This window comes from Malaclemys terrapin, chromosome 9 (assembly GCF_027887155.1).
Source record: "Malaclemys terrapin pileata isolate rMalTer1 chromosome 9, rMalTer1.hap1, whole genome shotgun sequence".
Taxonomy (NCBI): Eukaryota; Metazoa; Chordata; order Testudines; family Emydidae; genus Malaclemys; species Malaclemys terrapin.
The window spans coordinates 48,319,072-48,345,476 of record NC_071513.1 but is presented as its reverse complement, the minus strand read 5'-3'; the positions used below and the strand labels follow the sequence as shown (position 1 = coordinate 48,345,476).

Genomic DNA, 26,405 nt, shown 5'->3' with positions numbered 1-26,405 from the left:
ACGATATCGAGGAGTTCTTCCCTTACAACACAGTCATCAGACACAGTGCGGACAAATACCATTATCCTGTGCCTGACACGACTCATTCAAAGTGATGCTCAAATATTCACACTGCTGAAGTTGTGAGTGCATTTGCTATTCAATGACACTATTCAGGTCGGAGATTTTGCATTCTATTGTGTGGCATGAAAGCTGCAGGCCAGAAATTTTCCTCTATAGATTCTCGTTCTCTGGTGACAGGATTGAAATCACATTAGTGAGGCACGTTTGTATAGGCTTTCCTTCAGAGTAGGGCTTTTTCACATGGGCTGTGTGCCAGGCCCCATAATAGGAGGCTAATGTTACAGTCTGTGATCAGTTGGCAAATCTCGTGAAGAACTGGGCTTCTACATATGTTTGTTTTTTCAAAGTTTTCAGTTTTAAAGTGCGGAGTTCAGAACCTTGTGTGAATTCTTGATCCATATGTGCATGGCTAGCAGCGAAATGATGCTGCAAGTTTGAAGATTTGAACTGCGAGATATACATCTGGCAAAGAAGACACATGGCCTTACCATTTACATTCAACAAAAAAGTACTTATTCTCCCACTCCTGTTGGAAGCCTCGATTTTCATCTGTGTATTTTCTTTTCTGTTTGCACCCACCATTTTTTCCCCAGAGTTGGCTCCTAGCAGGAGCTGCATATTGTCTTCTTAAATAGAACATTCATATTCCATGGTTGGCTGTTCGCAGTAGATACTGGCACACTTTGGATGGTGTGTCCATAATAACTTAGCTGAGTAAGTCCATTTTACATGTCCATGTACTGACTGGGATATATTAATGTTTGATCTCAATTACCTGTTAGGAGCTCACATTTGAAACCAACCCCTAGTGTCAGTATGACAGAGATTGGGTGGCACCATGCAGTTGTGCTTCTAGAGACCTGGCTTCAGAGCTGGATTTTGAATCACAGGTGAAATGAATTTGATGGCCTCCATCTAGTCCATATTGGTCATTTGTCCACAACACACAATTCAGAGGTTTGGAGCTTCTACTTTCCAACATGGATTTCATGTTAAATGGGGGACTCCACTCTGCCGCCCCTTATAACATTAGCCTGGATAGCTCAGCTTGTGCCAAGCATTAAATGGAAGTGCTTTACAAGAATGCTACCTCCCTAGATTGCTTTGCTGTTGTAACGGTTGCCATCTTGGCTGACACCAGGCATTGAACTAGGGACCTCCAAAGCTAAAAATCCAAGGGAATAAAGTTCCCTAGGTGATAGCCGTTACAGACTCCTGTCCCCTGTGGATTGGGCACAGAGCACAGGTAACATACAGTGACCAGAGGCAGGGACAAGGTCGGGTGGCAGGGGGGGACTTTCTGGAAATGAGTCAGGGGGTATGTAATGAAAGCATGCTCGGACCACTAGCTGCAGAACTTCCTTTCCTTGGTTGTCCCCTATTCCCATCTGTTTCTTTAACTACTCAGTTCTTTTCACAAGGGCTGAGTCTGATATATGCTGTTAAATTGCTCACCCAGAAGTTTCTCTCTTGCTGATTGTATCTTGTTGTCTGAACCAAGGATGTGTAGATTGCTTCATTATGTATCCACAGTGGTTTTAAGAAAGGGGCCCAATGACTCTGCATGCAGATATTGGATTAAAATATGATCCATTACACTTTTGATTCACTGCCAATCCTAAACTTTCTTGCTGCAACTGCTGCCTCTGTTGTACTGATTGCCCAAAGTCCCAAACATAAACCTTGTGGTTGTGCATCCTGCGTATGCTATTTTCATCTGAGAGTGATGGTGTCTAGAGCAGAGACTCACAAGTTTTGCTCCGTGGCTCATTCCCTGATACTGAACAGAATGAGTGATTTTGAGAACTAAGCAGTGAGGAATGGGAGGGTTGCAACAAATTACAGGGGACTACAAATGTATAAAGTCTAGATGAGAGTGAGGGTCACAGGATTAAAACAAGGGAACCAGAGTGGGACACTGAGCAGAGAACCCCAGACAGCACCTCCCACTCCAAGTAAAAGGTGCCAGCTGGATAGCTCTGGAGAGTGAAGTCTCCTGTTTATCCTGGTCACCTGGTAGATGGTGATCTGTTCAGATGAGCACAGTCAGCTCAGTTCCTGGCCAGAGGTGAGCATGCATTTTGTGATGTAGACACTGTAGGTGGATTTTCAAAAGTGCTCAGCATTGACCTAACTCTGCTTCTGGTGAAACCAATGAGAATTTTACCAATGGCATAGATAGGCTGCTGCTGAGTGCTGCTGAGACACCACTTGTATATTAGGAACTGGAGAGGGGCCATCACCTCAGTCCATAGAAGACCCTGAACTGTAATCAGTTTTTGGTCACTATTAGCCTAGGCTGGATTCCTGTCGGGGACAATGCCAAGATGCATTGATTCCATTCAGAAAAGAGAGGGTTAACACTTCAGGAGCAAAGGAAAGATGCCCACTGTTTGGCTGAAGTGCAGAGTGTGGCAGGGAAACTTGTGCAGGAGGGGAGCAGAGCTGAGGTCAGCTAGGTGAAGTAGGTATTTCCCCAGCACTCTGTGAAAAGATGTGCTCAAGGCATCCAGCCTAGGTCCCAGGGTGGAAATACTAACTAGGACAGCTCACTTTTGATGGATTCAAACTTTGTCCCTAAGCCTTGTGGTTAATGAGGCTGAACGAACCTTTTAGAGCGCCTAGTTTAAGTTCTAGTTGAGAGAGGCTGTTGTTCTCTTTTGTCTACACTAGAACTGGAAGGTATAAATTACAGCTCAAGGAGACAGAAGCACTAGCATCCTAAAATGAGTAATGTAGCCATAGCAAGAGGGGCTACTGACCTATGGGCTCAGGCTCCGGGCAGCTAGCTCTTCCTGCTATTTGCACGGCTGTAGTTATGTTCTTTTTTCAGTGTGGTAGCTCACTCAGAGCTAGCATGCATATGTCTCCTCAGCTATGGGACCTGAGCGGTAACTGAGAAGCAAACAGCTCCACTACCCTTCCCAGAGCTAGTCAGGCCTCTACCTCATTTCTGCCTTTCAGAGAGAATTACCATACCGAAATGGGCACCAGTATTATAAAAGGCAGGTTTGTAGGAGGGAGGGGTATGAACCCCCACTCCACCCCAGGTGCTGAAGCAATGCCATGCTGTGTTACGTGGGCTCCAGGACAGAGTGCTATCAGCAGCACCCTGATCACTAGAGTTGCTGCAGCACTGAAAAGGCTGCAGGCTCAGCTGGTAGCAGTTAATCACTTTCTATTGGGGGAGTAGGAACACTTGGGTGGTAATAGCTGGGTTAATGATATGATAGCTGTAATTGGAAGGATGAAGGGGAAGACAGGAAGTTGTGGGAAGGGTACAACGTGGAAGGCTCCTGCTACAATATCTTGTTCTGTTTGTGAGAGAGCTGAGGAGTAAATGTACAAGTGGTGAAAGGGCAACAACCTGGTGTGTTTTTGACTGAGGCAGGGCAGTCCTTAGGATTTATGGGGCCCTAAGCAGTACTATTAAAGGTGCCCCTATGCCCGACTTGGGGCACAGCCACCACCCCCGCCCACAGACCCCCCCCATTGCTGACACACACCGAGCAGCAGCCCGGGCTCGCAGCCTGCGGGGAGGGACAAGGCAGCAAAGAGGATACCAAGCCGCCCGGCAGAGAGTCACAGTTCCCCACAGACCCTCATACCCTCTCCCTCATGCAGAATATGCCGCGCCGGCACATGCGGGTCTGTGAATACGGTCCCTGCCTTCTGCCTAGTAAGGAGACTGCAGCGTGTGCTGGGTGTGCAGGAGCCAAACCGCTCTTACTGGCCCGGTCATAGGCGTGGACTCCATGGGTGGGTGCTCTGGGGCTGGAGCACCCAGAGGGAAAATTTAGTGGGTGCAGAGCACCCACTGGTGCCAAGCTCCCCCCTCTCTCGGGGGAGGGGGTGGAGCAGGGTCAGGAAGAGGCGGGGCGGGGACTTGGGTGGAGTGGGGGCGGGGCATGGAGTGGAGGCAGGGGGGTCGAGCACCCCCTGGCAAGATGAGAAGTCGACGCCAATGGTCCCGGTGGTGCCCCAAATTTTCGGGTGCCCGACCCAGCTGCATATGCTGCGTATGCTTAAGGACGGCCCTGGACTGAGGGACCATGGAAACAGGCTAGGCAGTACAGCACACCAGGTAGCTGAAGAAGCACCTGTGATATTCTCTTAAAGCCACCTTTGTGCAGGGCATTGAGTTGGTTCTGAGCAAAAATAATTAGCTGTGCTTTTCTGACAGAGACAAGTACTGCACTGTCTCTAAAGCTCTCTGGGGAGGCGTTGTCTTACCGTAGCAGGTGCCAGTTCTGGAAACGGCAGTTTCTTAGAACAATGACTCAGATGTGTTTTAGCAGGTAGCCGCGCAGTCCTGAGTTGTGTGCTGGGCCTGTTCTTTAACTTCCTTTTAGTTCAGTCTTGGAAAGTGCCTGTGGCCCGCGCTGATATTTCTCTCCTTTCAATGGGGTAACGTTGACGTTAATGAGATTACACCAATGCAAGGGCGACGAGAATCAGGTTCTCAGTCACTGATCAAAAAGCACAGCTTACTGAAGGCCCCTCCATAGATATTTCACAGGAGTTATTTTGACCTGCTCAGTAAATCATAGGCACCCACCCAACGCACCCAACTCACTAGGGCACTGGACTGGGCTGCAAGAGGCCTGAGTTCAATTCCCAGCTCTGGTACTCCTTTGCTGGGTGACTTCGGGCCAATCACTTCCTTCTCTATGCCTCAGTTTCCCCATCTGCAAAATAGGGACCTCCATTGTGAAGTGCGTTGAGATCTACGGACAAAAAGTGCTATATAAGAGCTAGGTATTATTCTTTTATTCCACTGACTTCATTTTAAGACCTGTTATATGGCAGTGATTGTGATCTTGTGTGGAGCTATTTCTGACTGGGGTTACAGCCAAATACTTTTGTAACATGACCAGTTTGCTGAATCCTTTTGGTGGCAAACAAAAGGATCTAAGCTGAATTTGGATCAGGATTTCAAAACCATGCATCTCCATGTCTGGAAATGTTCAGCAGCTGCAGGCTTTTGCATGAGGTTATTTGCAAAGTTTAGCTCTATCTACCCATGAGAGTCTGGCTTCAGATTTTGAGCCATACAGCCATTAAAGTTCAGAGGTGTTTTTGTAACAATCCTTATGTTCAGCACTGCTGGGGATTGAATCAGTGAAGCCTGATTTTCATTACATCCTTCTTGTACCAATGTTGGACCATAAGGCAAAAACTAGTATCTTCCTTCCCTCATCTGTTCTACCCTGCCTGCCATGTTCTTAAGCTTTCTCTTGGGTGTACCATGTCCTCATTTCCTCACACCAGCTGGTTTCCACTTGACAGTTTCATGTGGGAATCTGTGTGTTGGCATCCAGTGTACATGCCCCAAATATGTCCAGTGCTTCCTTCTATTTCTAGTAGAGATGAGCTGCTGGTAGGTGACTTCTTGGGTCTCTTCTTTGATGATAGTCTCTTCATCCAATGCCAAGAATCTTTCATAGGCAATTATTTTCGGAGTGAAGTCTGAGTTTAGAGATTAATTCTTCTGTCAGGGGGCTGCAGCAGATCATATTCTCTGTGGGTCAGGCAGAGTGTGGGCTGTGTCATATGCTGAATGAGTTGCATTTGGATCCAGGATTTTGGTTCTTGCCCATTTGCAGTTACCAGCTCTATGTGGAAATCTTGCCATGTCCCTGCTGGAGGCTGGTATAGAGAGATTAGGTGCATGGTTTCCACTAGCATGTTTGATTCCCTGTCCGTGCTGGAGCTAAAGCCCTGCTAAACTCAGGCTAGTTACAACCATGTTTGGAAATGGCAGACGAGAATGGTTTTGCCAGAACTTTGACAGCTCTTTCAGAATCCGATTGGGTTAAGCAGAGTTCTGCTCTCATTGTGGAATAATCTTTAAATGAAAATAACCCCACTCCCCTTTCTCAGTCCCCTAAATCCCAAAGGCATTTGATCTAGTGACTGTCACAGGCATGTCTATACTAAAGAATCCTGCTGTTTGGCCATGGGGCCAAATCTAGTGCTTCAACCATTGTTAAAAATGTTTGTCCAGCTAGCATTGACAGGGCCAAATGAATTCAATGCAGCAAAGCATGGGTGACCCCTTTGTTCTAAAAGGGGTATGACTCATGCTTCCTTACAACTGGTGTTGAACTCTATTGACCCTGCTCACTTTAGTAGAGGATCACTTTCAATATTGGTGGAGGGGAAGGGTGGGGGAGCAGGGGACACATGTTTTCAAGTGTAGACACTGATTGGAAGGGACAATGAATCCACTAGATTCTCTTAAAGACATAAGGTATGGCACTGTTTGCTGGGGCAGAAGAAATTATTTTTCTCCAATCGAGGAATGATAGCCTCCCTTGATTTTATTTTCCTCCTATTTGTTCTTATTGCTGAAGAAGAAATGTCTCTAGTAAGCAAGGTCTGTTGGAAAGATGGCAGGCATGTGTTTAGGAACCAAACAAGTTCTGACCACTCTTTGGGGCAGAAAGAATTTAAGACCTGTGTATCCACTACTTTGTATAAATGTGCTGATGCACAAAACAGAGGTAGCTATACTGAATCAGGAGAAAAAGAAAAATGTGGACAGGATAGAGCATAAGATACCTGCATATTGAAGCAACTGATGGGGAATAACAACTGCTTTTGGTCCATTAACTTGTGTATATATAAACTGTAGTTTCTGTTAGCCATAAACCATTGTAATGAACTGGCTTGTGGCAGTGGGCGGGTAGTGTCTGTCTGTGTATGTGCATACAGCGTAGCACAGCCCTCTTCTGGACAGAAACTGAACTGCTTTGTGTGTCATAGACCCTATGCTTCTAAAGCTAAGGCAGATTCTCCTTTAGCTCAAGAGGGAGGGGCCTATGAGAAGGTGCAAGGGGATCTGAATTCTATCCCCACTGTTGCCTGGAAGTTCTGACTGACTACTCTAGTTGATATAATGACAACTGAAGTCTTAGGTAGCCATGGGCTTGTGTCAAGAGATTGCATATGATTTGTCCACAGAAAACCATTGAGTAATCTTTCCAACAAACCCTTAAGGAGAATGAGAAAGGAGTTGGCCCAAGTAATGAATCTAGGCACTGTGGATAAAAGGAGTCTGCATTCTCCCTTATGTTTGTTCTCTTTCACAAGCAGTGTGGCATGTGAGTTTATGACTGGAGTACTGTAACTCACATGACTGGAGTACTGTCATGGATGGATATAAACTGTTCAGGAAGGACAGGCAGGGCAGAAAAGGTGGGGAAGTTGCGTTGTATGTAAGAGAGGAGTATGACTGCTCAGAGCTCCGGTATGAAACTGCAGAAAAACCTGAGAGTCTCTGGATAAAGTTGAGAAGTGTGAGCAACAAGGGTGATGTCGTGGTTGGAGTCTGCTATAGACCACCAGACCAGGGGGATGAGGTGGACGAGGCTTTCTTCTGGCAACTAGCAGAAGTTGCTAGATCGCAGGCCCTGGTTCTCATGGGAGACTTTAATCACCCTGATATCTGCTGGGAGAGCAATACAGCGGTGCACAGGCAATCCAGGAAATTTTTGGAAAGTGTAGGGGACAATTTCCTGATGCAAGTGCTGGAGGAACCAACTAGGGGCAAAGCTTTTCTTGACCTGCTACTCACAAACAGAGAAGAACTAGTAGGGGAAGCAAAAGTGGATGGGAACCTGGGAGGCAGTGACCATGAGATGGTCGAGTTCAGGATCCTGACACAAGGAAGAAAGGAGAGCAGCAGAATACGGACCCTGGACTTCAGAAAAGCAGACTTTGACTCCCTCAGGGAACAGATGGGCAGGATCCCCTGGGAGAATAACATGAAGGGCAAAGGGGTCCAGGAGAGCTGGCTGTATTTTAAAGAATCCTTATTGAGGTTGCAGGAACAAACCATCCCGATGTGTAGAAAGAATAGTAAATATGGCAGGCGACCAGCTTGGCTAAACAGTGAAATCCTTGCTGATCTTAAACGCAAAAAAGAAGCTTACAAGAAGTGGAAGATTGGACAAATGACCAGGGAGGAGTATAAAAATATTGCTCAGGCGTGCAGGAGTGAAATCAGGAAGGCCAAATCACACTTGGAGTTGCAGTTAGCAAGAGATGTTAAGAGTAACAAGAAGGGTTTCTTCAGGTATGTTAGCAACAAGAATAAAATCAAGGAAAGTGTGGGCCCCTTACTGAATGAGGGAGGCAACCTAGTGACCGAGGATGTGGAAAAAGCTAATGTACTCAATGATTTTTTTGCCTCTGTCTTCACGCACAAAGTCAGCTCCCAGATTGCTGCACTGGGCAGTACAGCATGGGGAGAAGGTGACCAACCCTCTGTGGAGAAAGAAGTGGTTCGGGACTATTTAGAAAAACTGGACGTGCACAAGTCCATGGGGCCGGATGCGCTGCATCCGAGGGTGCTAAAGGAGTTGGCGGGTGAGATTGCAGAGCCATTAGCCATTATTTTTGAAAACTCATGGCGATCGGGGGAGGTCCCAGATGACTGGAAAAAGGCTAATGTAGTGCCCATCTTTAAAAAAGGGAAGAAGGAGGATCCGGGGAACTACAGGCCAGTCAGCCTCACCTCAGTCCCTGGAAAAATCATGGAGCAGGTTCTCAAGGAATCAATTATGAAACATTTAGAGGAGAGGAAAGTGATCAGGAACAGTCAGCATGGATTCACGAAGGGGAAGTCGTGCCTGACTAACCTAATTGCCTTCTATGATGAGATAACTGGCTCTGTGGATGAGGGGAAAGCAGTGGATGTGTTATTCCTTGACTTTAGCAAAGCTTTTGATACAGTCTCCCACAGTATTCTTGCCGCCAAGTTAAAGAAGTATGGGCTGGATGAATGGGCTGTAAGGTGGATAGAAAGCTGGCTAGATCGTCGGGCTCAACGGGTAGTGATCAATGGCTCCATGTCTAGTTGGCAGCCGGTTTCAAGCGGAGTGCCCCAAGGGTCAGTCCTGGGGCCGGTTTTGTTTAATATCTTTATTAATGATCTGGAGGATGGTGTGGACTGCACTCTCAGCAAGTTTGCAGATGACACTAAACTAGGAGGCGTGGTAGATACACTAGAGGGTAGGGATCGGATACAGAGGGACCTAGACAAATTAGAGGATTGGGCCGAAAAAAACCTGATGAGGTTCAACAAGGACAAGTGCAGAGTCCTGCACTTAGGACGGAAGAATCCCATGCACTGCTACAGACTAGGGACCAAATGGCTAGGTAGCAGTTCTGCAGAAAAGGACCTAGGGGTCACAGTGGACGAGAAGCTGGATATGAGTCAACAGTGTGCTCTTGTTGCCAAGAAGGCTAACGGCATTTTGGGCTGTATAAGTAGGGGCATTGCCAGCAGATCGAGGAACGTGATCGTTCCCCTTTATTCGACATTGGTGAGGCCTCATCTGGAATACTGTGTCCAGTTTTGGGCCCTACACTACAAGAAGGATGTGGAAAAATTGGAAAGAGTCCAGCGGAGGGCAACAAAAATGATTAGGGGTCTGGAGCACATGATTTATGAGGAGAGGCTGAGGGAACTGGGATTGTTTAGTCTCCAGAAGAGAAGAATGAGGGGGGATTTGATAGCAGCCTTCAACTACCTGAAGGGGGGTTCCAAAGAGGATGGAGCTCGGCTGTTCTCAGTGGTGGCAGATGACAGAACAAGGAGCAATGGTCTCAAGTTGCAGTGGGGGAGGTCCAGGTTGGATATCAGGAAAAACTATTTCACTAGGAGGGTGGTGAAACACTGGAATGCATTACCTAGGAAGGTGGTGGAGTCTCCTTCCTTGGAGATTTTTAAGGCCCGGCTTGACAAAGCCCTGGCTGGGATGATTTAGCTGGGAATTGGTCCTGCTTTGAGCAGGGGGTTGGACTAGATGACCTCTTGAGGTCCCTTCCAACTCTGATATTCTATGATTCTATGAAGACAGATTTGGCAATAGGGAAAACATGTTTAAATTGTTACAAAACAGGAAGCATGAGCAGTCAGATGCTGCCAGTAGGTGGTTAGCCTGTTCTCTCTAGTGGATTACAGATAAGAAGGCGAAGAAGGATCTTTACTTGCATTACAGGGCAAAATATAATTCAGCCAAGGGTCATCTGCCTCCATTTGCAGGATCAGCATGAAAGATGGGAGCAGTATCTTGTAGCAAGAGGAAGGGACTAGAACTTAGGACTCCTGAAGTCTATTTGTAGCCCTGCCGCTGATTTGCTGCCTGACATGGATGGACATCATGTCACATGTTTGTGCTCAGTTTCCCCACTGGTAACACGTGGATAGCACTTGGCCTTGCTCACAGGCAGGTTGTCAGGCTTACTTTTAAAGTGTGACTCCACTTTTTTGATAAGCAACTATGAAAATGGCAATTGGGATCCCACTTTTCCTGTCTCCTACTGACTCCATAAGAAAAATGCTCAATTTCCAAGTAAAAAGATGGTTTTCTAACTGCTGACCCTGCAAACTCCCACTGGGTTCGGAGAGTCGCACTGGGCGCCTTCCTTCCCAGGAATCATCTCAAAAAGTATCTACAGGCTCAATTATGCTATCAAGGACACTTGTGTTATCTATTGTCTTCAAACTATGCCCTGTCTCAGTGACACCTGTAGAGCCCCCTTACCTTCAATAGGTTTGCACAGGTGTAACTAATTGGAATTTAACAAGCCGTTCTGTCACTGCTACCCAAGATGGAAGAGACTCCAGCCCACTGGCTCTACAGGTCTACCAGGAGTAAGAAGCTGTAGAAGAGTATATGTGTCACTAAAGCCGGAAGATGGGAGTTTGATATACACAGCGAGGAGATCTGCTGAGTAGAAGGGGAGATTTTTGTAAGGTTACTTTTCAGAGTAGAATCACATGCCAATATTTTGCACTTCAACTGAATCTTAATTTAAGGATCTCTGAGCACTTCACAAACACTCAGTCTTACACCCTGGGATGTTTCATAGGAAAGGGCTATTCAGGGATCATTTCTGCTCCTTGAAGTGCAGCCAGTTCTGGCGTGGAACATGGCAGCTGTATAACAGAGCTCAGGAACATGACCTAAAGGAAGTGAAGAACTGTTATTATGTCCTTTACATTGTGGGCGAGCCTTTGGGTGCTACATGAGGACTGAGGTCCCATTGTGCTGGGGCCTGGATGAACACACACAGTTCCTTCTTTGAAGCATTTACATTTAAAGCTGGTTGAAAACCTTCCATTTAAACTTTTTTTAAGGCAAAAATAGTTTTTTGTGTTTAAAAACCTTTCCATTGTTATTGAAATTTTTTGGGAGGGTTATTGAAAAACTGAAAAATAAAATCAGTTTCTAGCAACCAAAATCAGGAAACTTTGTAAGTTGACTTATTTTCAGTTTTCAACTGAAGTGAAAATATTTGACAAAACAATCAATGAAAATGGAAAAATAGTTTGTTTTCAGTAAAACGTTTCACAGCGGGGAAAATGACCCCATTCCCAAAGAGCTTGTCTTATAGTGTAACATGGACAAAGGCTAGGAAACAGTGCTATAACAGACAAGGAGATTTGTTGCATGCCTGTATTAGTCACATGCTGAGTTATTATTGATTTGTATTACTGTTGAATCTAGGAGCCCAGTCATAGACCAGGACCCCATGGTACTAGGTGCTGAACAGACAAAAAAAGAATATCCCTGCACCGAAGGCCTGGATCCTTGAAGGTAATGAGAGTTAGGCACCTAAATGGAATCAAGAGCTAACACTCTACATGGAAGACAAGAGACAGCTAGAGGGAGGCAGACAGGGAGTACAAAGAAACAAGGAAACAAAGTGGTCAGTATGACAGTCAGTGGTCTCTGCATACCAGCAGCCTAAATGTTATCAAGGGCTTGTTTTTTTTTCAGGCAACCTGCTGTTGCTGCTGCTGTTGATTTTAATTGGGAAGTGCAAAGGCAGGGGTATGGGAGTGGGAGAAGGGACTCTGAGGGTAGAGGGGAGATAGGGGAAGGAAAACTTGGCAGGTGGTGAAGAGCGCAGGGGGTGGTGAGGCTGGCAGCAGAGTAGAGATCAAGAGGGGCAGGGAGGAAGATGGGGCAAATAATCCAGAATGGTCAGTTAAAACCAGTAGTTAGGCCAAGTGTAGGCACCCAACCTGGAAAATAGCCAGGGCATTGGGGTTAATACCCCCTCATGACAATTACTGGGGATCTGTAATGAAACATGTGGTCAGCTGGGGTGGGAGTGGGTTCTCTCTCCTCTGAAAGGCAATTTAACTAAGGATTCTATCCACATAAAGTGCATTGTGGTGAAAGGGGCTGTGGAAGAGCAAGTGATATAGTGAAATGTCAAGGAAGTAACAGGCCCAGGAGCAGGAACTTTGCCGAAGCAACAGGTAAGGGCATGCAGGGTTTCTTGGCAGGCTCTGCAGATTCTTTGTGCAGAGAACATGTTTTGGGCCATGTCAATCTGCATAGTTCCCGAAGAATTCCATAGACACTCCCTCAGGGAGTTGGGCTCGCTCTCCCATCCTGCTCCGCACTGCACTCAGCCTTTAGAGCTAGAAAATAGAGACCAGAAAGATCTGCTACAAAGAGTTTTCAGAGGGTGGCAGGATCGGAAGGCTGCCCAGCCATGAGGGATCCTTGTTATTCAGCCAAGACCTGAAAACGTGACGCCCTGTGTGCAGTGCATGAATGTCAGTGATCTCATGGGGAAATGCATCCTCTGTTATACAACAGGCAGCATGCTGGTTTGTTTTCACACCCACCCTAAAGGTGGCTGCATTTCAGTGGTGCTACAGGTGGTACTACAGAGCCTGTGAAGTGCTATGGGATACAAAGTGCTATATAAAGCTGAAAATGATGTTATCAGTGTCAGGGGTTGGGTGAACTACGGTATAAATGGGATCCATTGCCATTATTTTCTCCTGCCCTGAGGAACCACACTTGGGGCTGTGGTAGCTTTCTTACAGAGTTCTGTTTATCCTCCCTCCTCCCCCAGAAATCATAAAACCCTTTCATCCTACCAGCAGGTAGTAGAAATAGCAAGATACCAATGGACTGACTGGGACCATTTACAGCTTGCTAATAGTTCTTCCTCTCCTGTGCCCTATAACTATGGAGATCAGACTGAAGGGCTCTGAAATAAGTTCCTACAATCTCCTGGGCACATCTCAATGTAAGAGTTGGTTTTGGAGCTAAAATACTTCTTACCAGGCATTCCCCTCCTGTAGAGACCCACAAAGATACTCCAGAGAAGCTGCTATATTGCTCTGACTCAGCGGTGGGCAAGCTGTGGCCCGCTAGGGTAATCTGCTGGCGGGCTGCCAGACAGTTTGTTTACATTTACACTGCCGCCCGCAGCTCCCAGTGGCCGCGGTTCACTGTTCCTGGCCAATGGGAGCTGCAGGAAGCGGCGGCCAGCACGTCCCTGCTGCCCGCACCGCTTCCCGCAGCTCCCATTGGCTGGGAACGGTGAACTGTGGTCACTGGGAGCTGCGGGAGGCTGTGCAAATGTAAACAAACTGTATGGTGGCCCGCCAGCGGATTACCCTGATGGCCTGCATGTGGCCCACGGGCCGCAGGTTGCCCACCACTGCTCTGACTCATGTAATGTGGATATCTTATCTTCTTTTATTTTTTCTATTTCCCATCACAGCAGCCACCTCCCATCACTGTCCTCTGGACAGAGGAAACTTGTCTTGAGGCCCAGCCTCTCCCCTGATGCCACTTCAGTCTGTAACATGATGCCAATAGACATCCCCTTCTCCACATAACAACCTAAGCAATGGTATTCTCCTCAGCCTCCCATGGTCCATCCTAGACAACCAGGTATTCAAGAGCAAGTCAGGGTTGATTGCACTGTTGTGACTGTTTATTCTCACCACATGATTCTGCCCTATGACTATTTTTTCAGCAAGAATTACATGAGAATTTAATAACTTTCTACATTAGCTAACATCATTGAATCTGTGAGACAGCACTGCTGAAAGTACCCACAATGCAGTCAATGTGTCCACAAAAGCTGTGTTGTTTTGGGTTCAGAATGGTTGCAGTTTTGCACTGTGTCCACCCTAACTGCGATTTACACAGCTGTAGTCACAGTTCCTTCTGGGTACCTATCCCACATTTCCTGGTACTGCCACCAGAAGCTGTAACTTCTGGGACATTTCAAAAGTTCTAGGTTACCTGGAGTGGCACAAGAGAATTATAGGAGAAGAGGTCACTCTGCCATAATTCCCTGGAAAAACTCTTGTAAATTCTCTGGTGTTGGCACTATTTCCTAGTCTGTGACTCAAAAGGGAGGCCAGGGGACACACTCTGCTCTTGCTCCTCACTTAGTTGGGAGGGTTTTGCTGTTGAAAAGTAGTTATGAAAAGTGACTGTGGAAGATATTTCAGAAGAGCCTATGGAGAGCCAGAGATTGTCAAACAGCTCCCAGCACTCATGATCAGGAAGGCATCCATCACCACTGCCTAGCAGGCCAGATGAGCTTCACTGGGTGGAGCACAACTTTTGTGTCCAGATCATGAGCTCAGAATCCAGAGGGGCACAAACCATACACAAAGCTGAGGGCAATATTGCAGCACCAGATGAGCATGGGATTTGCTGCACCAATAATGATCCCTCTTATCCAGAGCTGGGGGTGTTCAGCTCTGAGGTTTTGGTTCAGTCCAAACAAAATACCTCAGCATTGATTTGTTTTTCCCTTCCCTTCCTTGCTGAGTTCAGAAGTCTGAGCCTCCACTGCAGTGACTGACAATGTGCCTAAGGTGGAGCAGGGATGAGAGCCATTCTACCTGGTCTCAGAGGGCAGGTCTACACCATTGCCTAAGTTGATCTAACTTACGTCACTCAGGAATGTGAAAAAGTCATCCCTCCCACCCCTGAGTGACACAAGTTTTGCGCAGTTCACACTAGTGCAATATTGGTGGGAAACGTTCAACCGAGAACATAGCTTCCACTTCTTGCCGAGGTGGAGTAATTATGTCGACAGGAGAGCGCTCACCCATTGGCATGGTGCATCTTCACTGGCTGTGCTACAGTGGTGCAGCTGTGCTGATGTAGTGCTCTACTGTGTAGACTTGCCCAGAGCTTCAGCCTCTGTGGCTATGCTCAGTCCCAGCTTGAGTACACAAATTTGCTCAAGTTCTTATGGCGTTAGCATGCTAAAAATAGTCATGTGGCCATTGTGGCATGGGCAGGGGCTGGGATCGTTGCAGTCCAAGCCTGCCCACCCTCCCAAGTCCAAGCTCGGGTGGCCAGCCTGAGCCTCTGCCCATGAGGTACCATTCACATTGCTAGTTCTAGTCCGCTTGCTCAAGCTGAGCTAGCACCAACCTGGCTGCTACACTGGGAATCATCCCTCTCAATTGCAGTGTCAATAGGCTCTAGGCTTGTCTAGATTGGAAGGGTAAGCTGGTCTAGCTAGTGAAGACACAGCTTATCCCGGCAAAAGAGTGCTGTCACTTATGTAGCTTATACCACTTCCCAAATGAAATAAGCCAAAGCTCTCTTACCAGCTATACTGCCATAAGCTGGTGTAACTGTGTCTACACTAGGGCTTTTGCCAATGTAAAAATGTTGTAACAAAATCTCACTTCTAGTCAACAGTACTAGCCCAGCAAATGGTTCTAGTGTGAACCTGGGCCAAAGCTGAGATTTTCTGAAGTGAATTAATGACTCCAATGGGCCAACACTGAGTGCTTTTGAAAACCCCGCCCTAAATCCTGAACTCAGATCTCTGAAGAAACTTTGAGCTATGATTTGTGCTCTTCATTTGTTGAAAGCTCCAGGCTCAATAGCTACAAGTGATGGAGAAAATGCTTGCCAAGCATTTTGTTTTAAAATCTAATTGTCTCTTTGTTGAAGTCCAGATGCATTATGTGTTGTATTAATGGAAAGGTATCTCAAGCTGATTTGATTTGGAAGTTTTTGATAATTACCTATAAAGAGATAGGAGGGAGGCGAGTGGGCACAGGGGAAGCAAGAGGGAGGCAGTATTATCAGATGAGCCTCTAAAGCTTTTTTCCTGATAAAAAGTTTGCTGTTTGTTACTCTGTCCCTCTTCCAGTTTGCCTTTGAGTGTCTCGTGTATCTCTGTTTTTGTTTGTTTCTCTAATGCAGGGGTCGGCAACGTTGGCACGCGGCTCGCCAGGGTAAGCACCGTGGCGGGCTGGGCCAGTTTTATTTACCTGCTGACATGGCAGGTTCGGCCAATCGCAGCCCCCACTGGCCACGGTTCGCCGTCCCAGGCCAATGGGGATGAGCGATGTGCAGGCCGTGGCTTCTCGCTGCCCCCATTGGCCCGGGACGGCAAACGTTGCCGATCCCTGCTCTAATGCAACTGTCAATATCGCCATCTCAAACTACCAGTCTATCTGCTGAGAATCAGTGTCTAGCAGGAAGGAGAGGTTTTCAGTTCAGTTCCAGCAACTGCTTGGTCCCTGTTGTGTTCATTCCACCATGGATGGTCTGGATCTGTGTCTTTCTCTATTGTGCCAATTACCATAGTACTGAGATGTTAAATACAAGAAGTATAATTTCTGTCCAGTTATGGATCTCTGGCTCTGCCCCTCCCTTGGTTAGGACATATTTCTGTGATCATGTTGGGGGATGATATCTAAGCAGAGGATAAAAGTTGTTGGCACTTTTTAGCCTCCATTAATAAGGAAGGTGAGTCTTGTGTTGTGCTATAAATTAATCAAGTCAGGGACTCCTGCTTTCTCCTGAAGAAAAAGCCTATTATCCTTGTGAACCTACTGCAGAAAACTGGCTAATGTGGCCACTTCACTCTGGACTCTAACATTTACAATGTTCCCACATAGCATCTAATTCTCAGTGTGGTACAGAAGAACAGACGGACCAGTGGTTCTCAACCGGGGCTACACATGCCCCTGGGGCTACGCAGAGGTCTTCCAGGGGGTACATCAACTCATCTAGATATTTGTCTAGTTTTACAACAAGCTGCATAAAAAGCACTAGTGAAGTCAATACAAACTAAAATTTCATATAGACAATGACTTGTTTATACTGCTTTGTATACTATACGCTGAAATGCATGTACAATATTTATATTCTAGTTAAGTTATTTTATAATTATATGGTAAAAATTAGAAAGTAATAATGTGTTGTGACACTTTTGCACTTTTCTGTCTGATTTTGTAAGAAAGTAGTTTTTAAGTGAGGTGAAACTTGGGGGTATGCAAGACAAATCAAACTCCTGAAAGGGATACAGTAGTTTGGAAATATTGAAAGCCACTGCCCTAGCCCATAGAGGCTTCTGGAGATGATACAGCTTAAAGTCAATATTTCCGTAGATCTGAAATTGGGTAGAAACCCAAAGTAGCTCTCAGAGTGCTGGTGTGATATGTTCTCTCTGAAGTGTCCCACTTAAGAGAAGAGCCACCCCATGTTCGACAATGCAATGGTAAGCGTCAGGTATCAAGAGAATCTGCTCTCCAAGGCCCCTGTTCAACCAGGTGTTTAAGCACATGGATTGCTTTCAGCACACGTGTAGACTCACTGAAGTCAACAGGATGACTGAGTCAGGGCCCAATTGTTAAAGAGCTGCACAGGCTTCAAGGCATACTGGACTCATCTCTACACCTAGATCTCCAAATAGTGGTCATAAGTGCTACTCAGCCTCAATTTGCAAGGTGGCAGAACTGTTCCTCTCAGATATAGAGCTTGCCATTACAATCCATGTCTTTGTCATCTCATGCTGTACTCTATCCAGGAGTGACTTGTGGAGGCCAAGTTGGAGCTCTAACATCTGGAGATGCTGTGTAATTTGTGTGTCTATTGTGCTCTGGCACTGGAAGAAGACTCATTTATACTTAACAACCCCAAGTATGCCTTGGCATAGCCTTCCCAGGATAGAAATTCCACACTAAAAAATTCCACACTTTGTCCCCCACCACAAAGCCTGGAGTTCTCCTGGTAGCTGAGAATTATCTTGGGAGGTTCTTCCTATGTGGATTGTAGTAGTCAATTAAACATTGTCTGCCCACATGTCTGCCTCAAACCAGGAGTGCGGTTTGGTACTAGACCCTGTTTGTGTTTACTGTCCCATTTCTTGCAGTGCACTCTCCTGCAATAGGTTTTTTGCTTTAGAAAAAATCTCATCATCTCCAACACATCATTAGGAAATCTGCTTGGAATTCTGCACTTGGGCAGCCCCTGAAACTGTGGTGTGGCCCTTTACTGAGGCTCTAGAGACAGCTGTCCCAGACACTGGCCTGCCACTGACTCTGAACCACCACACTCAGCGTGCTTGTACCTTACTAGGCCATAGCGTGCCTGTCAAGGAAGGGCAGGGCTGGCTGCTGCTGTGTGAGTCACGGTTGGAAAAACAATGTGTGGGAACCACTGCCAGTCCCGCAGAGCCAGCCCTAATGAGCCATCAACATGCCCAAACACCTGTCTGCAGAGCCAGAAATATCTGTGGTGCGCAACTGTTTGTGATGCGCTCTCCCACACTGATGTGAATGGAAAGATAGAGACAAAAACTCAGAAACATGATATTTTTTGCAGGGAGGTACTTCCAGAAAAATTCTGTTTCAGGAGAACCAAAACAAAATTTTTCAGCTTGCTGGCTCCCAGCCTGGCATGCTGCCAGGCTCCTACGCTGCCTAGATTCTCAGCTAGCTACTTCTTTGCAGAACAGGAAGCCAAGTAGCTGGGTAGCCGACCATCCTGGGGATCTGGCCAACCTAGGAAGCTTGACAGCTCACAGGCAGTGTCAGCCTGGGTACCTGCTTATCTGGTTTCCATTGAAGCTGTTGATGGAATTGATGCATGTTGATTCTGTCAAATCAGGCAGAACATTTTAGATTAGCTGTAGCCATCAGTCTAGTGACGCCACTGCTTCTAACTCAACATAGATCAAGGGCAGCATCTGACCGTTGGGTAGAGCTGGATGCAAAACAGTTTCCCTCAAATATTCAAGAGTTCACAATTTATTCTCATCTTAAATCAAGATGAAAAGTCAAAATCTCAAAAAAATTTGCAATGCAAAACACCGAGAAATGTTTTGGTTTTGGACTATGGAAGCATTTTATTTTGAAAATTTCAAAATGTTTCATTTCAATTTTCACTTTTTTTTCTTTTTTCCTCAAATCTGACTCAAGAACAGTTTTGGTTTTGACAAATTAGCCTCTTTCAATGAAAAACGATTCATCCAAAAAATTCCCAACTAGCCCTACGTTTGGGCTAGTTCCTTGCCACCATTTTTCCCTTTGTCCCTGTTCCTGGGTTGTTTTATACCACACAGTTACTGCAGGAATAGGAAATAATTTGTTAACAACTAGAAGGGAGGAAGAAATGCATCAGAGCAGCTTGCATATCGAAGATTTGAATTGAAATACTTTATGGTCATCCATAATAGGATTATTGTCCTTGTTCTGTCTCTGTCCCCTTGTGAGACTGAGTGGAAAGGCCTCAAGAAGGCCAGTCTGGGAAGGATGGGGGCAGGAGAAGGCTGTCTACATGCAGTGGGAGTTAAACTAGCATTCTAGAAGGAAAGGTTGAGCAGGTGAATGGAGCTTGAGAGCAGGAGTTGTCATGAATTTATTGCACTTCGGTTGTGTTCCAGAATTCAGTGCAAACTAGGAGGGAAGTTGGATCTGCAAAGAGCAGAGGTGGTTATTCAGCTTCCCATGTGCCAAGCAAAGGGTGAGGACTTCGCCAAGCAGCGATGCCATGAGATCAGTACTAGGTATTTTTTAATGGGAGCGTGGTTTCCATGCAATATTTCAGAAACAAGCCACCCACAGGTAATAATAACTTAACTTTATATTCATGCAGCATCTTGAAGATTCCCAAGCACTTACAGACTGTACACACAGGGAGCATGGCTGCTTCTGGGGAGGAATACACAGCTGTTGGAAGCAGTGGCACAGGACAAGCCTTTAGGACAAGAAGTGAAAAATTCTGCTCTCTTGTAATGTTTTCAGAGGGGATTTAGACAGGTAGCGTACACTTAGCCAAATTGGAATTTGGCCAGGACACTCACACTAACCCTAGTCTGGGATGCCCAAAATGCATGGGACGTCCAATGACCATTCATGGCCAGGACTTTGGTGTTGTATTTCAAAGGAAAGGTGACACCTCCAATAGCAAAATGGTCCTTCAAGTGGTCTGGCTGGATAGTCAGATTATGTCCATCATTGGTAATTTTACTGCACCCCTGAAATTTGTGATTACCACAGGATCTCTGGCCATGTAGCAGCATTCCTTGGTAAATACACTTTGGAATTCATTGGTCTTCCATTGTAATTATATGTCCATACCAAGAAAGCCACCGAACCTGAACCAGTGTTGATGGAGATGATTACTGGGTCTGGCTACAAACATTCTCGTTGCTGATCTTGTCCCTTAATACGGAGCAGATGACGAAGATGGTGAGAATTGCAAATGTTAGTGTGCCACTCGTCCAGCAATGAAATGTGGCTGCTGAAAATAGAGCTGGTATATCTAAGGCCTTGGCTACATTTGCAGCTGTACAGCGCTGGGTGTTATACCTGTCTTCGTACAGCTGAGTAGGGAAAGCGCTGCAGTCTGTCCACATTGACAGCTGCTAGCGCACTGTCGTGGCCACATTTGTGGCAATTGCAGCGCCATTGGGAGCGGTGCATTATGGGCAGCTATCCCACAGAGCATCTCTTCCCATTCTGGCGTTGTGGGTTGTGGGAAGGTGGCATGGGTGCGGGGGATTCTGGGTCCTGTCCCAACACCCCGTGATGCATCGCTTCACATCCCAGAAATCCCTTTGCTTCCATCCACCTTTGGCGCCATTTTTCAATGGTTTCTGTGCAGCACGATCTGTCTGCAGGAAATGGAGCCCGAACTGCTGAGGCGTATGCTGACGAGTCTCGCCAGCACGTCATGTTTGGCTGTCGAACTATTCCTTAAGATCCAAAGTGAGAGTGAGGAGTCCGACGATGCTATCGAGCTGTGTAACGCGTATGACACGAAATTGCTTGTGGCATTCACGGACATGGTCAGCACTGTGGAACGCCGCTTTTGGGCTTGGGAAACAAGCACTGAGTGGTGGGATCACATCGTCATGGAAGTCTGGGATGACGAGCAGTGGCTGCAGAACTTTCGGATGAGAAAAGCCACTTTCATGGGACTGTGTGAGGAGCTCGCCCCCACCCTGCGGCGCAAGGACACGAGATTGAGACCTGCCCTGCCAGTGGAGAAGCGGGTGGCTATTGCAATCTGGCTGCTGGCAACTACAGACAGCTACCGGTCGGTCGCAAACCAATTTGGAGTGGGAAAGTCGACCGTTGGAATTGTGTTGATGCAAGTTTGCAAGGCCATTAATCACATCCTACTCAGAAGAACTGTGACTCTGTGTAACGTGCAGGACATAGTGGATGGCTTTGCACAAATGGGTTTCCCTAACTGTGGAGGGATGATAGATGGGACGCATATTCCTATTCTGGCACCACCCCACCTAGCATCTGAATACGTTAATCGGAAGGGGTATTTCTCTATGGTTCTCCAGGCGCTTGTGGATCACCATGGGCATTTCATTGACATTAACAGGCTGGCCAGGAAAGGTGCATGACGCACGCATCTTTCGGAACACTTGGCTATTCAGGAAGCTGCAGGCCGGGACTTTTTTCCCAGAGCAGAAGATCACAGTAGGGGAAGTTGAAATGCCCATTGTGATCCTTGGAGATCCCGCTTACCCGTTAATGCCGTGGCTCATGAAACCCTACACAGGGAGCCTTGACAGCAGCAAGGAACGGTTCAACTACAGGCTGAGCCGGTGCCGAATGACTGTGGAGTGTGCCTTTGACCATTTAAAGGGCCACTGGTGATCTCTGTATGGGAAGCTGGACTTGGCCGAACACAGCATCCCTGCGGTTATATCTGCATGCTGTACCCTCCATAATATTTGTGAAGGGAAGGGTGAAAGCTCAGGCATGGACCTCTGAGGTTGAACATCTGGACGCTGAATTTGCATAGCCAGAGAGCAGGGCTATTAGAGGGGCCCAGTGCGGGGCTGCAAGGGTTAGGGATGCCTTGAGGGAGCAATTTGAGGCTGAAAACCAGCAGTGATATCTGGTGCCCTGCACGGGAGTGAAGTGCAGTAGTTCCAATCTTTAGGAATCAGTGTTTGCTAAGCAGACTTGCAGTGCCTGTTTATTTCCTGGGCTAAGGAATCTTTTACTTTATGCAATAATAAAGAATGTTTTCAAAGCGAAAAAGTCCATTTATTGAAAAGAAAATTTATTTATTGAAAAGAAACACAACTGCGTGGGAATCAGAAAGGGCAAGGGGGTGGAGTGGGGAACGGTACAATCAGAGATTCGCGTATGTCCTGTCTGGTGTGCTGTGCAGTGAGTGCTGAACTTCAGGATAGCTATACTGCATGGTGATGGGGGTTGAGTGCAAAGGGTAAGGGTCATGGTTTTCAGGGCTGGGTGGTGAAGATACTGGTGTTGGAGGCAGCTGGTGGCATGAAGAACCTGGAAGTTGGGGAAAGTGGGCTGGAGGTAACAGTGGGGCCCAAGGGAAAGAGTTTTGGGACAAGGGCTGGGGGGGAGCGTTTGCGGTACTGCTCCTTCTGCATGGCTACGAGCTCCTGGATAGCGTCTGTTTGGCGCTCCAGGATGCTTATGAGCTGATCCGTGCTTTGCTGCCGGTGCTCCGTGCTTTGCCACCAGTGCACTGCGTTTTCCTGGCGGATCCTGCTTTCTCTCTCCCTCCAGTTCTGTGCTTTTTCATTCTCTTTAATAGATTGCCGCATCACTTCTTGCAGCATGTCTTCTTTGTTTTTTCGCGGTCTCTTCCTGAGTCTTTGCAGTCTCTGAGCAGGCGATAAAAGGGACGGCTGAGGTCTCAAGGGTGTTGCAGCTGTATAGGCAAAATGCAACATTTAACAGAGGCAGCATTGTTTATAGCAGACAGAGTAATGATTTCCGCCGCACTTAAGGAGGGCACACGCAGGGTCTACACAATAGCATAATTTTCCCGTCCCAAACAGAGCACACATAACCCATGGGAGCCTCAAAATGGTGAGTAAGGGGGACTGATTGTTTCAGGGCTGTACTGTCCTCTGGGTTCTGTGCCTTGGGGAGAGCCAACAGCTGCAGGGGGCACCTACACTGAACACTGTCCCAACATTTTCCACAGGAGTTCGTCCTGGATGATATCTCGCTGTTGAGGGTGACTTGGAAAGCAAGGGAGGGTCTTCTACTGCAATGCAGCTTCCGCCCTGGCCCATATGCAACTTGCCTGTGTGCAGCAATGGTCCCCCTGCCCCTCGCAGCACAGTGGCGCGGACATGTTAGTCTGGCTGGGACAAGGACCACGGTGGCTCTCCCGATAAGCCTGTGCAAGCGCATTGCACACATTCTGGATGAGACATTCGAAGAGATTACCGAGGCCAATTACCACGATGTGATAAACCACATCAATGCACTATTTCGCAAAAAATGCACATCAATGCACTATTCCCCCAAAAAACCCGCTTACCGGGAACCTGCTCTTCTGTTGTCCTCCACCAAGTACCGGCCGCTACGACTGACTACCTTCCTCCTGGCTCGAGAAGAGCTCCTGGCTGCATGCCTCCAGGGATTCCGGGGTGTCTCCATCCGCCCCACCACCCTCATTCCCATTTTCCTCCTCCTCCTCCTCCCACCCCGGCTCTGAAGTGTCCATGGTGGTGGTCAGAGTGGAGGCGGGGTTAACCCCAAGTATCGCATCCAGCTCTTCGTAGAATTGGCAGGTTGCGGGGGGAGCACCCAAGCGGCCATTTGCGTTGCGGACTTTGTGGTAGGCACTCCACAGCTCTTTGCGGTAGGCACTCCGCAGCTCTTTCACTTTAATCCTGCACTGCAGGGCGTCCCGGTCATGGCCCCTTTCCATCATGTCCTTTGATACCTTCCCGAAGGTATCGTAATTCCTACGGCTGGAGCGCAGCTGGGACTGGACAGCTTCCTCCCCGCAAACACTGATGAGGTCCAGCAACTCGCCATTGCTCCATGTTGGGGCTCGCTTGGCGCGCGGAGGCATGGCCACCTGGAAAGATTCGCTGATAGCACTCCATGCCACTCCTGGCTGAGCAAACAGGAAGGGAATTTTTAAAATTCCCAGGGTATTTTAAGGGAGGGTCACATGGTTGGTTACCTGAGGCCAGGGCAGTAGAGTTTGAACTGATGACCAGAGTGGCTAGAACAGGCATTGTGGGATACTGCCGAATACTTCTGGAGGCCAGTCACAGTGTATTGGGTGGCCACACTGGCGCTGCAGCACTGCAGCGGCGGCGCAATACACAATATTCCTCTCGGGGAGGTGGAGTACATGCAGCGCTGCAGCCACGGAGATACAGCGCTGTAAGTGCCTTGCCAGTGTGGACGGGGAGTGAGTTACAGTGCTGGGGGAGGCTTTATTGCGCTGTAACTCGCAAGTGTAGCCAAGGCCTAAGGTTCTATAGATCCACAGCTTTGTAACTGTCATGATGTTCCCATAGAAGCTGCTGAAAGGCCCAAAACATGACAGCACCTACTGCTATACAAGAAGAAGAGGGTCCTTGCATACCAGACTGTAGAGAATATAGCTCTTTGGATGAAAGAGACTCTTAATTGTCAAAAACAACAAAGAGTCTGGTGGCACCTTAAAGACTAACAGATTTATTTGGGCATAAGCTTTCGTGAGTATAAACCTCACTTCTTCGGCATCCGAAGAAGTGAGGTTTATACTCACGAAAGCTTATGCCCAAATAAATCTGTTAGTCTTTAAGGTGCCACCAGACTCTTTGTTGTTTTTGTAGATACAGACTAACACGGCTACCCCCTGATACTTGACAACATGCAAGGCTCTTAATTGTCAGTCATTGTCATTTACGCACTTGTAAAAGAGACAACAATGTGTGTGGGTATCTATAGGCTAAGGTTACTACAGCTTGCTACCTGCTTGTGAGATCATTTGGCAGGGAACAGGAATTGTCAGTTCTGCCTGGAAAAGCGATGCTGCTTTAAAAGAATGTCAATGTTATATCAACATCAATATGTGTCTTGTGTCTTGTCTGAGTGGTTTGAGGCATATGACCCTGGGGTGCCTCTTCCTCCGCTGAGTCTGGATAGACGTGTCTGCCATGACTAGACTATGGAGTTAATGGACCTGAGCATGAATCCAAGTGAGTTTTACCCATCTTGATCCTGCCTCAGAGCAGGGGGATGGACTAGAACGACCTCTCAAGGTCCTTTCCAGACCGACATTGCTATGATCCCTTAATTCTGAATGACTTTTCACATGGATCCATGAGAACAGTGATGGGAAAGACTCCAGTTGGTCAAGAGGATGAAATAAAATATAGGGGCAAATAGACCTTCCCTGTCTCATTTCGGCTAGTGTGATTTTACTGTGATATGTAATTCACACACTCACCCAGATCCTGTCTGGAAACCATTTATAACTGGAGCAATAATTTGGGTTTCTCCCGCTTTTTCATTTTTTCAGGTGGACTCATTACCCTGAACTGGGAACTGAAGTAGAAGAAAATTCTACCATGATGTCTCTTGGTGTCAGCAAAGGTAATTTATCTTGCCCCTACCTAAGCTGCTTTGCAGCCCTCTCCTTCCTTAAGATCATGCTATTTGCTATTTGTTATATGAGCTCTAACATCTATGATTTCCCCTATTCTAGTGTATGATGTCTGATATGTCATTGGTCCTACTCTTTCCTCTCAGCCTTACCCACCGTGAGAGCCCTCTCCAGTACACAGGCATACTTTCTCCACCCTTCCAAATACCCCTCAGTACACATTCAACCACCAGCACCCCGCAAATATCTCTCCCAATACACATGCACCCCTCCTGGACCCCCAAATATGCCTCCCAGTACACATGCACACTTGCTGCACCCCCCAAATACTCCCCCAATACATACCCATCCTGCACCCCTGAAATTTCTCTCTCAGTACATGCACACTCTTTCCACACCCCACAAATAGCCCCCAGTACACACGTACTCCCCCCAGAATCAACCAAATACCCCACACACAGTTTCTGCATGCTCCAAAATACCCTCCAATACACATGCGCCCTCAGAATTCCCCAAATACACTTTTGAATACATACACCCCTCTGGCCCCCCCAAATACCCCTCCCAATACAGACGCACCCCTCCTGCACACCCCAAATACTCCCACCAGTACACACATACACTCCCCAAATATCCCTCCCAGTACTGTCACTCCCCCAGCACTCCCCAAATACCCCTCCCAGAACACTCTTGCCCTTTCTGCACCCCCCCCCAACTATGCCCCCCATATTCCCATATTGTGTCCTCTTTTTGGGAACCTGCAATATGGTAAGCCTAACTCTGTCCACATTCAGGGTTGTGCTGGTGTAACTACTGTGGTAACCTTTCTCCCTCCCCCCTCCCCGACCTAGTTTCACTCGTGCAAAATCTGGGTGTGGAGCAAGCCGAACC

General features: G+C 47.2%; 1 protein-coding gene across 2 annotated transcripts in view; it reads left to right on the top strand.

Moving 5' to 3' along the window:
* Positions 1–26,405, top strand: part of ZNF185 (zinc finger protein 185 with LIM domain) — a 120,593-nt gene that overhangs the window by 5,529 nt on the left and 88,659 nt on the right. For both annotated transcript variants that reach the window (XM_054040624.1, XM_054040625.1), the window contains exon 2: positions 25,431–25,504. In XM_054040624.1, the coding sequence (XP_053896599.1) occupies positions 25,480–25,504 (25 nt within the window). In that variant the 5' untranslated portion in view covers positions 25,431–25,479. The remainder of the gene's footprint in view (positions 1–25,430; positions 25,505–26,405) is intronic.